This window comes from Pinus tabuliformis, chromosome 1_2, assembly GCF_031772625.1.
Source record: "Pinus tabuliformis cultivar Carrire ecotype Pingquan chromosome 1_2, CPIR1, whole genome shotgun sequence".
Taxonomy (NCBI): domain Eukaryota; kingdom Viridiplantae; phylum Streptophyta; class Pinopsida; order Pinales; family Pinaceae; genus Pinus; species Pinus tabuliformis.
In genome coordinates this window covers 703,395,776-703,411,660 of record NC_142298.1, presented here as the reverse complement: position 1 = coordinate 703,411,660, position 15,885 = coordinate 703,395,776, and the positions used below count along the sequence as shown (strand labels likewise).

General features: G+C 39.1%; 1 protein-coding gene across 1 annotated transcript in view; it reads right to left on the bottom strand.

Moving 5' to 3' along the window:
• Positions 1 to 15,885, bottom strand: part of COP13 (Proteasome component (PCI) domain protein) — a 200,713-nt gene that overhangs the window by 94,979 nt on the left and 89,849 nt on the right. Inside the window, exons 4-6 of the mRNA XM_089395832.1 lie at positions 2,562 to 2,619; positions 2,360 to 2,449; positions 2,106 to 2,168 (exon numbers count right to left, since the gene is read on the bottom strand). Of these exons, the coding sequence (XP_089251958.1) occupies positions 2,106 to 2,168; positions 2,360 to 2,449; positions 2,562 to 2,619 (211 nt within the window). The remainder of the gene's footprint in view (positions 1 to 2,105; positions 2,169 to 2,359; positions 2,450 to 2,561; positions 2,620 to 15,885) is intronic.

The following is a 15,885-nucleotide window of genomic DNA, read 5'->3' as shown; positions in this document are numbered from 1 at the left end:
AGGAGCGACGCGCGGGAGAAGCTAGGGTTTCGTCGGCTCTGGTTTTGCTGCTTGCGCCTGCGGCGGCTGGGTTTACCTCTGGTGAGGCTTCCGCCGCCCATACACCTTTCGCTTGGTGACTCATCTCAGCCGGGGGTTGCTGCGTCTGGGGAGTTTGTTGTTTCAACGGTTCCAGTAGCCGGTGGTGCAGACAGACTTCGGCCTCTGCAACCTTCTCTCAGGCGGTTCTTTTCACCACAGCGCGGCTCTGTTTATCGTCTGCCGTCCCCGGGGTCGTGTGCCTGCTCTGTTTATATTATAAGCAGAGTTCCGGTTTCGTGCTCTGTTCTTTGGGCAGCGGCGGAGTTTTCCTTCATTCTCTGCTGATCTTCGGCGGATTTCGACTCTCTTCAGACTCTCTGTTTTGAAGGACCTTCCTAGTCCGTGCTGAACCTTGGTGCGGGGGCGGGGGCTTTGCTGGCCTTGTGGGGGCGAGGTGGCTGCCCCAGCCGCCTCTGCCCCCGGATCCGAAACTCCACTGCTCCTGTTGGGCCCTGATGGGTTCCCTTGCTGAGCTGTGGGTTTCTATTTTTGGTTTATCGCTGGCTTACCTGGACAGTTATTGGAAGCGTTGAGGGATCTGTGGTGTGGAGTCTGTCTCTGCACCGATTCGTGCCGTCTCTTCAATGGCTGTTTCTGGTTGGTTTTTTCTTATGGCTTCTTTGGATATATGGGCGGTATCTTCCTTTGGCTTCCTCACAGAAGGAGAGTTGAGGGGGTGGGGGGTGTGGCTACACTGGCTGCCCCATTTCCATTTCGTGCCTCTCCTCTTTGTTTTGGCGGTCATTTCGAACCTTCTGCACTTTCTCCAGGAGCTATTGTTTATTTTTCTGTTTATTTTGGCTTGAGATGGGTAGGGGTATCCTCCTGTTGGGGTTTACAGATCCATTTTTCTTGCTGCCCTGTTTTGAGGGTTTTTGAGATATCGTTTATTTACTGTTTATATTAGTTTGTTAGGGTAGGCGTATACTCCTGTTGGGGTTTACATACCCTGTTTCTGGATGCCCTGTCTGAGGGCTTTATCTGCATACTTCCCTGAAGTATTGGTTATTGTAAACACTACTGCATATGCCTTGGCATCAACAGCATGTAATCTCTATTATATCTTTTTAATAGAAATTACGAACTCTATTTTCCCCAGAAAAAACTTCAAAGCTTACAACGGCTCCCTTACTGTAAAAATGGCCCCTCTTAGAAAACATTAGAACTTCAGAATTTTAGAAGCGATAGCAAATTTCAGAATTTTACTTGGGCACCTGTATGGCCCTCCAACACCTCCTGAAACACCACTCAAACTGTTGGCTGCTGTATGGCCTGCTCACAATTTCTATATGGCCCACACATGTGGTCTCCTATACGGCTTACACGCAACCTAATATTGTGCTGGCCTGCACAGCCTGTGTACTGCCTACATCTGTTGTAGATCATTCGATAAAATTCCTTTATCACCCTTGCTGAGGTGTCCTTCAGTCACTGTCCTTTGTGTTTCAATCACTGTGTGTCTTTCTTCTTCACTTGGCCTTGCCTTTATAATTTTGAGTTATTAACCAAATCAAATAACAATTGATGACAGTCTCCATAACCCTAATGTCTGAATGAGATTAATTATTGAGATTAAGTCTAGGTCAATGGTCTAGATTCATCTAATTCACTAATGTAAAAACTTTACATTTCATTCGATATTAAACTCATTTTTATAAAAGATACTTCACTTTAAGAATTCGCTTGATTACTAAGATAAAGACTTTGGACGACTTCCACATGTCTTGACACTTAGACCTGTGCAAAGTACCCATCCGAGCTACAAACATCAACATTAGATATATGATAAGCAATCTAATCCATAATATACAAGAATTTATGATGTACAGATCATGTGAGAATTAAAATATCAGAGAGCTTGCCATTGTTCAAACACCATACACTAACTAGTACAGTCAATCAAACCAAGCAGGGAAAATGTTTCATAGATCAGTGAAAAATATAAACTAGCCAATTTAAATGTTGGCATACGTGAACACAGCCTGAATCATGTCTGTAGAATGTACAACAATGACTACATATACCTGAGTGCAAGATTTCAAATTTCTTTGGACAACAGCAGGTGTGTATTTTGGAAATGCTGGAACCTGTAATAAATTTTGAGAAAACAAAAATAGGCTATAAGAGAAATAAAATGAAAGAAGAATGAACAGATCAAGAGTATCAGTTAAAATATCCTCCACGTAATTTCACAGAATTGTGGAATCTGGATGTAAACTAAGTATTTTGTAGCCGCATACTATATATTAACATTAATGAAACCCAGTGAAAAGCTAACCTGACCAGTCTGAATGAGAGAAACTAGGACAAACTTTTTGTACGCTTCCACAGTTATTGCAGTTAAAGTTGTCGCTGGGGCTGTGATAGCCTGCATGAAAAACAACATAATTGGCCATTCTAATAATGCAACAGCAGCTGTCAAAAATAGTGAAGAAAAAAACGAGCAGGAGAGTCATCTTAAGAATATGTTACCCACTCACATGCTGAAAAAATTCTAGGGCTTTGTTGAAGCGTTTCAATCCAATAAAAATCATTCCCCTGTATTATATTAACAGAACATATGTTAAAATTTAACAGAACAAAAAATCCATTTCCTAATAACAGAACATTTCATCTTTTAATACAAGAGGAAAGCAATTTTTTTCTAGCGCCCAAATTTCTTTTGACGAAATGTATCTTAGCTATACCCTGTACCACATACCCCAAGACTTCAGATCCTTATCATGTACCCTGCACTCATAGCTGACACCCAGTCTACCCTCAAACCAATGCTACCTTTCTCATAATTAAATGAAGTTAAGACCTTTATGGGCTTCCAGGGCACAAAATTCCCATGACAACCAACATTAGTTAAAATTAGCATACATGACGAGAACCGCTAACTCTTGCAAATAGTATGAAATCCCAAAGGGAATTTTTTTGTCCTTAGGGTTTCTAATTTAGTTAGGGTCTCTAAAAAATCAGAAAAGGTCATACACAGCAGTGCACATTCATCTAGTCATCAAACAATGGGCATTCATCTTTGTAATGCATGACCATAAAGGATCTTTAACAGTAATATAATTCTTCCACAAACTTCAGTAAAATATGGCTGATTGCCCCATAAACAGTAGATTCCTCCAACCAATAATCCACAGTATAATTCTGATTACAATGCCAAGATTTAGTAAACTGTAAGTCACTCTATTACTATAGTATACTACTGTTGCTCTACTAAATTAGCTCACTGTCTACTGTGCTGTCACCGACTTGTTTGCTGTTTCTGACGGACACACACTTAACTGTTTTTCCCTGCAGTGAAGTAATGTTTCAACCTCTGATTGCATTGGTTTCTTCTGCCATGCTTGCACAGTCCGAGCTTGTACAGGTTGCTCTATTAGATCTCTGCAGCCTTCAGAGACATGCTAATTGGGCTGCTGTTGTCTTAACAGCCTATGGGCTGATTTAGGGTGATGACACTATGCTAAATATCCTCAGGAACTAGTACCAGCACCCAAAATGTGCCCCAGAACACCAATTTATACTTTGGACCTGCTGCAGCCCAGACTCAAACTTGATCCGTTCTCAGCCAGGAGCTCAATGACCAAAAACCCAGAAGATTACCAAGGAGACGTTGCTGACTGTGTAGAAAGAGCCTTGTCGGTAGCCTTCAAATAGAGATGCCTTTCACTGTCCTGTAAACGGCCTAATATATGACCTCAGATAAATTTTTCCTCGTATGCCAAAATCAGACCAAAACTGTTCCAAAGAAATGTACTGTACCAAAATAAGAAAAGAGGTGTCTAGGTAGGGTGGGATTAGCTCCACCAAAACTAGAAAAGGGATTACCTAGGGTGGGATCACCTCCACCAAAACTAATCAAGAAGAAGGGGTCTTAAAACCCTCAGAACCTCAGCTCAAAAAAAATAGAAATATCCAATCCAAATCAATGATGAAAATGTGATTCCAATTCTCCTTTACTTATAGATTTCTTCATGGGGTTCCTCAAATGTGAGGGATTGCAAGTGCAACCCCCAATTTGGACTTCTTTCCCTAGCTACCCCAAAATTTACTCAATGGGGTTCCTCAAATGTGAGGGATTGCAAGTGCAACCCCCAATTTGGACTTCTTTCCCTAGCTACCCCAAAATTTACTCAATGTTGCCCCAAAACATTGGATAATTGGGCTTCCACCTTTATCAAAGACCATAGCCTATGGGGTTGGATAGGCTACTTCATCCTCCCATGGGCAATTAATCAATTGGGAACATTACAGTCCCCCTTCCCATCATTGCTTGTAATCAAGCAATTGCAAGTTTGGGAACTACATAATTGTTCCTTCAAATTTTAAAAATAGCTGAATTCCTTCAATCCTTACTGCTGTTATACCAGCACCTCCCTTTTCTTTTTGCAGCCCAATAATAATATTGCTGGTTGACGATGTCACCATGGAATAGTTGTTGCTTTCACCTTCCAAATCATAGGCGAGTTTTGGGCAAAAAAGTGTAGGAGGCTGATCGCTCTTTTGGTGGTAATAACCTTACAATAATTTCCACCGGCTGTCCATGCTTTGTTGATGTCTTCACTTCATTTGAAGGCAACCCTTTTCCACCTTTTAAAGTGCTGTCTTCCATGTATGGTTGGTTATTTAGTAACTGCTTCCTTGTGCAAAAGGAAGGTCCATCAACCTGTGAGGGTCCAATGACAATATATCTTCCTGCACCCTTTGCAGTCACCTGTCCCTGGAAAGAATGATTTGGCAGCCTGCAATACAATCATGGTTTCTTTCCGACTGAAAATTACCTCCCTTTTTCAGACCAGATTTCCCCTTTTTATCACTGCAATCATCCCAAGAAGTTTTGCAGCAACATTGTAGGCATTGGGTGCAATAATTCCATAGCAGAATTTGGCACATAGTTCAAGGGTATGAGACCCTTCAGGAAAATTGACAGCTTTTGCTACCAAATTCCGTAAAGTGTAACTCTTGCAAAAAACAGAAAAGTTTTGTAGATAGAACTTAGCATTTTACCTCTTTATCTCTGCCACCACATACCTTTTTCCATGCTATTTTCTGTGATTCTTACAGCCAGTCTATCTTGTGCTCCCCCCTATTATAAGACTGGCATCAACTTTAGGAGAAACTGCTGTTGTGATCAGATTTTCTTCAGGGCCTTTGTCATCAGCCTTTGACCTGTCAAAAGTCTGTTCCATACGTGCACAATCCTTGATTGGAGGGTCGCAGGGTGGGACTCCCATGTGACTTCAGCTGGTTTGCCGTGTGTGGTCCTAAGGAGCCATTTCTTGAGTGAAGATTCAGGGACAAAATATAGCTGGTCTTCAAAGAAAATGATTCCATCTTCCACCTTGTACCTGTCATCATGGTTGAGACCATCCATCAGCTTGCAGGCAAACTTATTTTTGAAGTACTCCACTAGGAGGTGGGCTCCCCAATCTTTCATGAATGTGCATATGTCAATGTTCAACATCCTCTTTGCATTCATAAGCCTATAAGCTGCTATTCCACGACCTGGGGCTTGTTCTCCTACGACCTGTCATGCAAATTACCTCGCCTTCCTTAGGTATGACCTTCATCTGCTTGGCTGTTACAACTCAGGGGCCTCCATCGGTCATGCCTCTTAATACAACCTTGCTGCCATTCGGGTCTCGGACTTCCATTTCCATCACTTGGTAGTTCATCACAAATCTTCCTAGCGAGTACAACCATTGTACTCCCAACACCACATTAGCATCTGCCAACTCTATCACATAAAAATCATCAGCCAGGGTATAATTACCTATTTTGAGGCTCAAACGTGGAACTACTTGTGTGCATGTCATATTATACCCATCAGCTGCCCTCAATTCAAAACCTTCAAATTCCTTGATAGTGATGCCTCTCCTTACCACCACAGCTGCATCAATGATGTTGTATGTCGCTCCACCAGCAATCAATGCCATGATTCATTTTCCTCATACGGCATCCTTGATTTTGAAGGTGTGATATTTGGGGACTCCTAAGAGAGTAGCGATAGTATCTCCTTCAATTTTTGGACATGGCTTCTTGCCTCCCTTAGCCTCTTCCAAAGATGGTGTTTCTTCATAAACGGCAGGTCCCTTGCTTGATGTTGATGTCGTATCATCTTCATTGTCACTATTAGGGACTACTTCAATGTAGTGAATCTTTCCCTTTCCCAAACATCGATGACCTCCCATGGCTCCTTGCAGGTGAAGGAGAGTTTCTTGCCTCTAAACTTGTTTTGAGTTTCTTCATCCAAACGGTCCTTCCTGGCTTCTTCCTTCTGAGATGTCTTATTGTACTTGTCTTTTGGAGGTATTCATGTTAAAATTGGCTACTAGGGCCAAACTCCATGTGGATCACCTTATTTATAGCTTTTGATATTTTTCCTAAATACCTCTCATCGAGAGGTGTAGGATTAATCTAAAGATCATCCGATTCCAATAAGTATTTATGGAGATATGAATTTATTTTGATTATGGACAAATTGTCAAGATCGGCCAGCAAACTTATGTAGGCTTAGAAGCCCAACAGTCATGTCTATTCAACATCAACATTTGCATATAAATACAATGAGCATTCTCCTTGTTGTCGCACAGATTGTCACAACAACGCTCAAACCGGGGGTTGTCACCCTGATCCCCGATCTCTCTGTTTAAGCCTGTCTCCCGTGGCTAAGGGGGGTAGACCCTATAGGAAAATGGATGACCAACTGTAAATCAGTTGGGTTGGGAGACACGAAGGGAAACCAACACTAAAATGATTTATTAAATTTACAGACCAGTGCCTTATAGAGTTAATCGCTGAATGAAAATGCTTCGAAAAGATGAACTCATCAACAATCCTTTACCATCAGATAACTCAAGCAATGCAAAATATTCGATAGATGCACAATGCTTTAATAGTGATCCAGCGATTAAAACTCAATAACGATATTCCAGCAATTTCGCAAGATAAATGCTTTAAACAACCACGTAATTTCAAATGTTAACCAGAGATCACATTCATTAGCTAATCTTCAAAATGATTATTCAAGCATGCTAAATCACATAAAATAGATAAACATTAATTCCACATCAAAATTTTAGCCTCAGCAGAAGAGATAAAAGTAACAAATACCTGAGCCAAGACTGAATCTGCAAAATGTTTCCAAAATATTTTTATTTTTATTTTTTATTTTATTTTTTTTAAACGAAAATGAAACTTTAGATCCAACAAATGAACTAAACTAAAAAGAAAACCTTCTATCAAAATTTACTTCTAACAAAATTAAATCTAAAATAAAATAATTCAAAACCTAAACTATAAGAATATAATAAAAAAAAAAAAAAATTTAAAGCTTTATCATTTTTATGAATTTTTTATTTGTTATATTTTTTTTTAAAACAAAACTTAAAATTAAAATCTAAACTAAAGTCTAAAATCTAACAAAACTAAATCAAAATATAACTAAATCTAAATAAAACTAAAGATTAAGACTTTTAAACCTAAACCAAACTATACGCTAGCTGAAAAGACAAATCTAAAACTAACCTTATGCGAAAAAATTAAACACTTAGCAACTACATATATTTCAAACCTGAAAAACGCATTTATACCATACTGCGTGCGCATAAAGAAGGAAACCTAACCCGTGATAAGAGAAACAAAAAAACAAAAAAAAATTACCTACGCCTGTTGTCTCGTTTCACCACCGTCTATTTTTTTTTGTGCGTGGGTATGGCAGGTTGATGGCAGCGGGAGAAAGCAGTGGGAGATAGGCGTGAGGAGCAGAGGTCGAGGGGATGAGGCAGCGTAACAACAGGGAAGACTGCGGGCAACGTGGATGCAGGTTTTGGAAGACGCCAATTACAATGAGCTCACACAATAACGCAGGTTCGGAGCAGCGTGGGAATGAGCGCGTGGAGACCAGAAATGCGTTGGACAACAAGGTTTCGTGTTGCAGCAATGGATGACAGCAGAAGGGTAGGAACGTGTGGTAGCAAATCTGCGGAGAGCTGGGCAAATGCTGGTGGGCAGAGACAGCTTGAAGAAATGGTGAAGAAGTCGAAAGGTTGTGTGGTATTCTGGTGAATGCGGAGCGAAGAAAAGAAAAAAAAATCGCAGTGTGCAAGTCAACGTGGATGAGATACTAAAGAATGCTGGAGTGTTGGGTGATGTGGGTGAGAGACCTGCGTGGAGGGATATGGAGCGATGCGTGAGAAATTGATGGAAAGTCGTAGAGATGACTGTGTGAAAGGAGTAGCGTGGTCAGTTTGACGTAGAATAAGGGTTTACAGCGGATATAGATAAGGATGAGGGCGTAACAATAAAACAAAGAAATTTACGTGAGGAAGGAGCCACGGGGGAGTCGACGGCTGGAGAAGAATGAGCAGATCAATGGAAACTTAAGGCGTTTTCCTTTGGCAGATTCGTTTCCAGGTGATGAAGAATGCAGGTTTGGAGTTAGATGGGTTATGCAGCGAACAGGCAGCTGGCCAAGCGGCAAGGGCTTTGCCCAGGTCACAAAAGTTCTCGAGAAATTTCTCCCCGCAATGCAATCGAAACCCTCCAGATCTAAAAAACAACTGATATCTGCAACCCTTGGACAACAAAATAACTTAGACAGATCCTTGGAAATCTTCAGAAAACCCTGCAACTGTAATGGAAGACAAGCACCCTGAGAAATATATGCAAATATTAAACCCTGCAAAATGGTCCAAAATTACAAAATTATAGCTCTACAACAGCCAGATTTGTCAGTTATCATCAATAATATTTTCAGAACTTCAAATTTGCTATGAAATGCTTTAGAAAAACTCTCATGCAATTCAGAAAAACAAACTTAAATGATAAACCCAGGATCGAAACTCGCTGGGCTCTACAAGAAAATGCTTGCGGGAGTTGGCTGGTTCAGCCGAGAACTTCCCCAAACGCCCACTGATCTTCTTCAATAAGGGTTTCCTGCACAGCTCACTTCAACCATCAATAAAGAGAGAAAACACAGTACTAGATCTCAAATGCAATGGAGATACCTGCCATTACTTCAGAAATTCTAATACCATTCAAACCCTAGCAAGTGAACAAGATACCGTGTTCAACAATACTCTACAATAAGCTATTACTAATGGCTGAAAATCAAAATATGCAGAAAATAAAATAGCTCACAGCACTTCAAGAGAGTAACACCAGCAAGATTTCAACCCCAAAGTCTTTCTTTATTAGCACCAGAAAAAAAGGTTTACAAGAGAGCTTCTTCAACACAAGACTCACAGATTGAATGATCTCAAATGACCCCTAGCACCCTATTTAAAAGAAAAATTCCCAACAGCTAGTTCGAGTGATCCACGTCAAAATGATCTCGACCGTCGATGAGGATCAAGATATCTCTTAATCTCATCCGTCGAATTTTTAATGCTTTAAAAAATTGAAATTCTACATTTATTTACTCAAAATATTATTATTTTATTATTTTTTAAGTTTTTTATTTTATTTTATTATTTTATTATATTTTTTTAAATTTATTTTATAAATTTTATTATTTTTTATTTTTTTTAATTTTTATTTTTTAGTTATTTTTTTTAATTTTTAATTTATTTTTAAATGGATCCTTGAACTTAGCCTTTGGAAAAATCACCTAGGACCTAGGACTTAGGACTTATGAGGGGATTAAAACATTTTCTAACCCTCAAGACACTTTACATCATGACTTTTACATCTTTACATCTCAAGGGGGAGAACCCATTTGACATAGACCCTCAAAAACCACCCAGTTCTGCGACACAACTATAATCTAGCAGATTAACACACTAGGATTTCTCTAAGATTCTAATGACAAAATTCATTCCGGCTTTGGGGTTAGGTTGAAGGAAAACTCTGCCGATCATGGATCGGTGAGACGAAAAACCTTCCGGAACGTAGATTATCACTAGAAAATTAGGTCCACCTAGGCGATTTACATACATGACTCATATCTGCTAAGATTATTTACAATTCACACATGCAGACTGGGTTTACAACATAGTATGATCAAGTCGACGATGACTGTCGAATGGCACGAACATGCCGATCAAGCGGTATCCCTTCTTGCAAAAAAAGGGGGTGTACTACTATGGGTAGTTGACACGTAATGGTCAACATCTGACTCTACTTGGGGACACGTTGCTGCACTGTAGGAATGTGAGAATCCAGAATCTGCATCCACGCAACACACAACAGAAATAAGTAGCGTCCATTCAAAAATCATCATATAACATCTAAGCACATAAAAGATAGAAGCTCTTCATTTATTAGCAAGGAAAGTAAATCTAATCCTAAATCAGAAATAAAATGCTGAAATAACAAGGAGTTATACAATACAAAGGATGCCCCATGGCATTAGATATCATCTTTGAAGAACAGTTTGAGCATTTGGCCATTCGCTGGTAGATCAAGTGGTTCGCCATCCAATCTGCTCAAATGGAATGAGTTTGGTCCAGCTATATCTCGAATGATGTACGGCCCCAGCCACAAACTGTCGAACTTCTTATGTTTTCCTGGTTTCTCATTCTTGCGATCCCAAAAAAGTACCATATCTCCCACCTGCAAAGATCTAGATCGAGAGAATTTATCAAAGCTTTTCTTAATGTTAGATTGATTTTTACATATAGCATCAAAAGTTGTCCTATGAGCTTCATCTAACTCCACAATCTGATCTGTTCTATTATGAACAACATCTTTATTAGTAGAAAAATTCTGAAGGAGCTGATAAGCTGGCAATTTCAGGTGCACAGGTAAAGTTACATCCAAGCCATAAACTAATTCAAAGGGAGATTTACCAGTAGCTTTCTTCTTAGTGATTCTATCTGCCCATAAAGCATACTTGATTTTGTTGTCCCATGATCTCTTATTATCTCCTACTATCTTCTTGATAATGGTTATGAGATTCTTGTTACTTGATTCAGCCAGACCATTACCCTGAGGATAGTAATTTGATGAATGAGATAAGACAATGCCATATTTGAAACAAAAAGATGAAAACTCTAAGGAACTAAAAGCTTTGGCATTGTCAGTAGTGATCTTAGCAGGGACACCAAATCTAGTAATGATGTTATTTTCAATGAAATCCATAATAACCTTTTCAGTGGCATTCTTAGCAGTAATGGCCTCAACCCATTTAGTGAAATAATTCGTAGCAGTCAAAATCCATGACTAGCCATTGCTAGAATTTTCATGGAACTTCCCTATGAAGTCCAGACCCCAATGCTGAAAAGGTGCCTCTACAATGACAGGTTGTAGAGGCAGGGCAGCAAGCTTCTGTTTCCCAGTGAATAGTTGAAAAGCTTGACAGGCTCTAACAAACTTGTGCACATCAGAAAAGATTGAAGGCCAATAATAACCAGCTCTCATGATTTTGTGGGTGGTAGTTCTAGCAGCATAATGACCACCACAAAATCCTGAATGAAACTCAGAGATTAATTTCTTGGACTCAACGTCATCAACACACCTAAGCACTATGCCCTCAGGATCTCTCCACCCAAGGCCATCCTTCATAAGGCAATACTTAGTGGCTTTCAATCTAAGAGCCCTTCTCTTATGAGCAACTAAATGGTTAGGACATGCAAGATTCATCAAGTAATAAACTATGTCCTTGTACCACTCAAGCTCTCCTAATCTTTGCAACTCTAGCAAAGATAGATCATTAAGACAAAACAAACCAAGAGTCTTTTCGTTACCTTCAGTCAACATCTGAGCCAAACCTTGGCCTTTGACTAGCTTGGTGGGTCTGATTTCTAAATCATATTCTTGTATTTCAGTAACCCACCTAGCACGAGTCCCTAAGCAATCAGTTTGAGTTAATATATCTTTAACAGCAGAATGTGGGACGAAAGCAATGATTTTAGAATAACCCACATAAGTTTTGAAGTGCTTAAGAGACTTGACCAAGGCATAAGCCTGCTTTTCCATGGTATTGTACTTCAATTCGGAATTTTGAAGTGCTCTACTCATGAAAGCGATAGGCTTCTCGTGACCATCTTTATTCTTTTGTAGCAGGACACCAGCAATGGTATCTTCGGAAGCGAAAGAAAAAATCATGAAATCCTTGGAATAATCGGACTAACTAAGACAGGAGCTCTTGCAATAGCGCATTTGATTTCTTGAAAAACCTTTTTGTTGTCTTCTTGCCAAACAAATTTTGCATCTTTCTTTAGAAGACTTTGAATAGGCTTAGCTATTTCTACGTAATTTGGAATAAACCTTCTAATAAAATTTATCTTTCCAAGGAAAAACTGAAGGGATTTAAGATTATGAGGGAGAGGACTCTTTTGGATTGCTTCAATTCTTTCAAGATCAATCTTGATTCCTTCCTTAGAAATGATATGGCCAAGTAATTTCCCTTCCGTTACTCCAAAAACAGACTTAGCTGGATTCAAAGAAAATCCCGTATTCTCTACATCTATCGAAAACCTGCCTAAGATGATTTACATGACTGATACCATCTTTAGAAAAAACAGTAAAATCATCTTGGTAAATTTCAATAAATTTCCCGATTAACCCCTTGAAGGCATAATCCATAGCCCTTTGGAATGTAGCCCCAGCATTTGTTAATCCAAACGGCATTCTGATGTATTCAAAGGTACCCCATGGCGTTGTGAATGTGGTTTTATGACGATCTTCCTTTTTAACCCACACCTGATTGTACCGAGAAAAACCATCTAGCAACGACATCATTCCAGAATCGGTCACTCTTTGCAACAAAGTTTCCATGTTTGGCAAAGGGTAATTATCTTTCTTGCATGCTAGATTAAGGTTTCGAAACTCAACACACAGCCTTATCGTACCATTCTTTTTCCTAACAATCACCAGATTCGAACACCATGTCGAATGCCTTGTTTGAGCGATAATTCCTGCTGCAAGCATTTTCGCAAGTTCTTTCTGAACTAAAGGGGCTAATTTATGATTAATTTGCTTAAGTTTCTGGCGAAAGGGTTCAGCATTTTCATCTTTTAAGGGGATAGTATGTTCCATGACATCTTCCCTATAGCCTTTTAATTCATCATAATGAAAAGCTAAAACATCTCGATATTCGCGAAGTAAATCAGTTAAATTTTTTCTTTCCTCCACACTAGTACCTCTACCAATTTTAACAATCTTTGGGTTTTCAGAAGTACCAATGTTTATCTCGAGATATTCGCCTGGGTCCATCTTATTTTCTTCTCTCAACTTCGTGGCATCATGCCGATCAAAATGTTGCTCTAAGGCAACCACATTCCTAGGAGTAGGATTCATGATATGCTCATAATTTAAAGATCCATCCTCCTGAGAATCTATCCGGAAATCTTCAAACTCATCCAGACTATTAAGAAAACGAATGACTTGCTTTTCATCATTGAAGACCTGCCAATGCTCTGAGTTATCTGGAACAGATGGTCTAAATATTACTTCCATTTTGATCTTATCATTAATTAGCTCATCAGATAACTGGAAAGTAGTAGCAGCTACGGCAAGTTCATCTGCCAAATTATTTTGTTCTCTTGGGATAGCTTTGAGGTCAAGAGCATCAAAGTGCTCCATAGTATCCCACGCAGCATTTCGATAATTCCTTAATATTTGATTTTTGCATGTGAATTTATTTTTAAGCTGCATGATAACTAAATCAGAATCCCCCTTAATGCTAAGCAATTTAACCTTCAAAGATTTTGCCAATTCAAGCCCCAACAATATAACCTCATATTCAGCGACATTGTTGGTTGCTTCAAATTCTAATCGATAAGCAAACTTGAAAATGTGACCAAGGGGAGATTTAAGCACTATTCCAGCACCTTTACCATGCCTAGACGATGCACCATCAAAGTACATATACCAAACTTTACCCTTGAGATCCTTAATCTTATCATCGGGAGGAATTATAAAATTAGACATGATGGCATAGTTCCCAATGTCAGATTGCTCTTTGATTATTTCATTGTGAGGTCTCTTAGGATCTTCAACATGAAATTTTCTTCCGAGCTCTCTATTTAGTCTTACAAAACCATCACCCCTAGGAGAAGGAATCATAGCATATGACCAATTCATTTGAATACTTCATCCTAGATCAGAGGCCCACTTTTTGGATAACAACATACCCCAAGCATCAGGCACATCCACAACAACAATATCCATGACCACCATGATGTCTGGGTAAATTGATAGATGAACTTGCAAATCTTTGATTAAACCATGCACTTCGATTTTCGTAGAATCCATGGTGCATATGTTATAGTAGGGTCTAGAAACTCTTAAATTAAGTTGCTCCATGCCCCTTTTAGTCATTACACAAGCTGATGCACCAGAATCCAACATGCAATTATTCAATTTATATCCATTAACTAACAAGGTGATAAAGAAAGGCTGGTGATCTTTGTTATCAGTATCTAAGCTTTGCAAATATATGGGAGCATCATGATAATCAACTTCCCGAGTCTTCTGTTGAGAAGTATTTACTTGAGAACCTTGAATAGCTTTTAGTAACTTGTCTCTTTGGGAAGGGATTTTAGCAATCTCGGAGACAGGAATCCAGATTTTTGCATTGTTAAACCAACTTCCCAAATCGACATCTAATCCAGAGTTTACACCAGGGTTAAAAGTTCGAGGGGGAATTTGATTCTCGCTTTGATCTTTATCCCTTCTCTGATAGGTCAAACCCTTATCTCTAGCAATTTCCAAGATTTGCTCGAGAGAGGGTTTTTCACCATATAACCTAGCCAAAATGTCATCTTCATTTTCAAGGTTATTTATACTAAAAGCTGATGAAGGATTCATAACGTCAAGACTCTTTTCCTTGACCTCTATCCAATCATCCATAGACAAAGGGAACTTGCTTCCTACTACATTTATTTGATCACCTGTTCCAAACATTCCATTATCTAAAATTCTTCTAATGATGGGACAAGTGGCCTCTTCATGAAGAGCATCACAAACCCAACAGTAAGGAGGAGCATTATCAACCAAATTAGTTAGCGGATTAGGAGGTCTCTGCTCACTAGATTGACCCTTCCTTTGCCAATTGTTATTTCTATTATTATTATTTCGAGGTTGAAAATTCTGCGTTTGCGCTCTTTCCATTTGGATCAACCTATTCTGCAAAGTGGTTATCTCCTTATTATGATTAATTTTCATGGTTTCAATCTTTTGAAGCAATTTGAGAACAAGCTCGCTTTCAGGTTCTTGAACTGCTTTTCCTTTAGGCTCCTTTAGTTTCGTAGCAGCTCTATCAAAACCAGGGATCTCAGACTTCCCAGATGTGGCCTTGTCCTTTTCAAGCTCTATAGCTAAGGCTTGGAAATCTCTATAATCATTAAGTTTAGCACGCCTTAATTCATAATATGGCTCAGGACTAAAGGCATCAATGTAAAAATCTTGGAGAGTTTTGTCTGTAGGTTTATAGTCTTGAGGTAATTCTCTAACAATACCATTAAACCTTTTATTAAATTCTTCAACAGTTTCATCCTCTCTTTTTTTTATTAGGCTAATAGCTTTTACGAGGTCTCTTCCTTCTCTCTTATCTCCATATTTTTCTTTAAAAGCATTAATGATTGATTCTAAGGAATCAAATGAATTATGAGGCTCTTCAGTAAACCATTCATGAGCATCACCCCCTAAGGTTAAAATGAAAAGAGTCATTCTAACATCTTCATGATCGAAATCAGGAGACCTTGCGTATTTAGCCATCCATATACTAAAGTTTCTTAGATGCGAATTTGCACTAATAGCATTATCTCCCTGAAAGCTAGGCAACTTATCTATCCCAACTGATGGAAGAGCATTGGGATACCCTGGAATGTTAGAAAAATTGCAAGGGGCATACATATC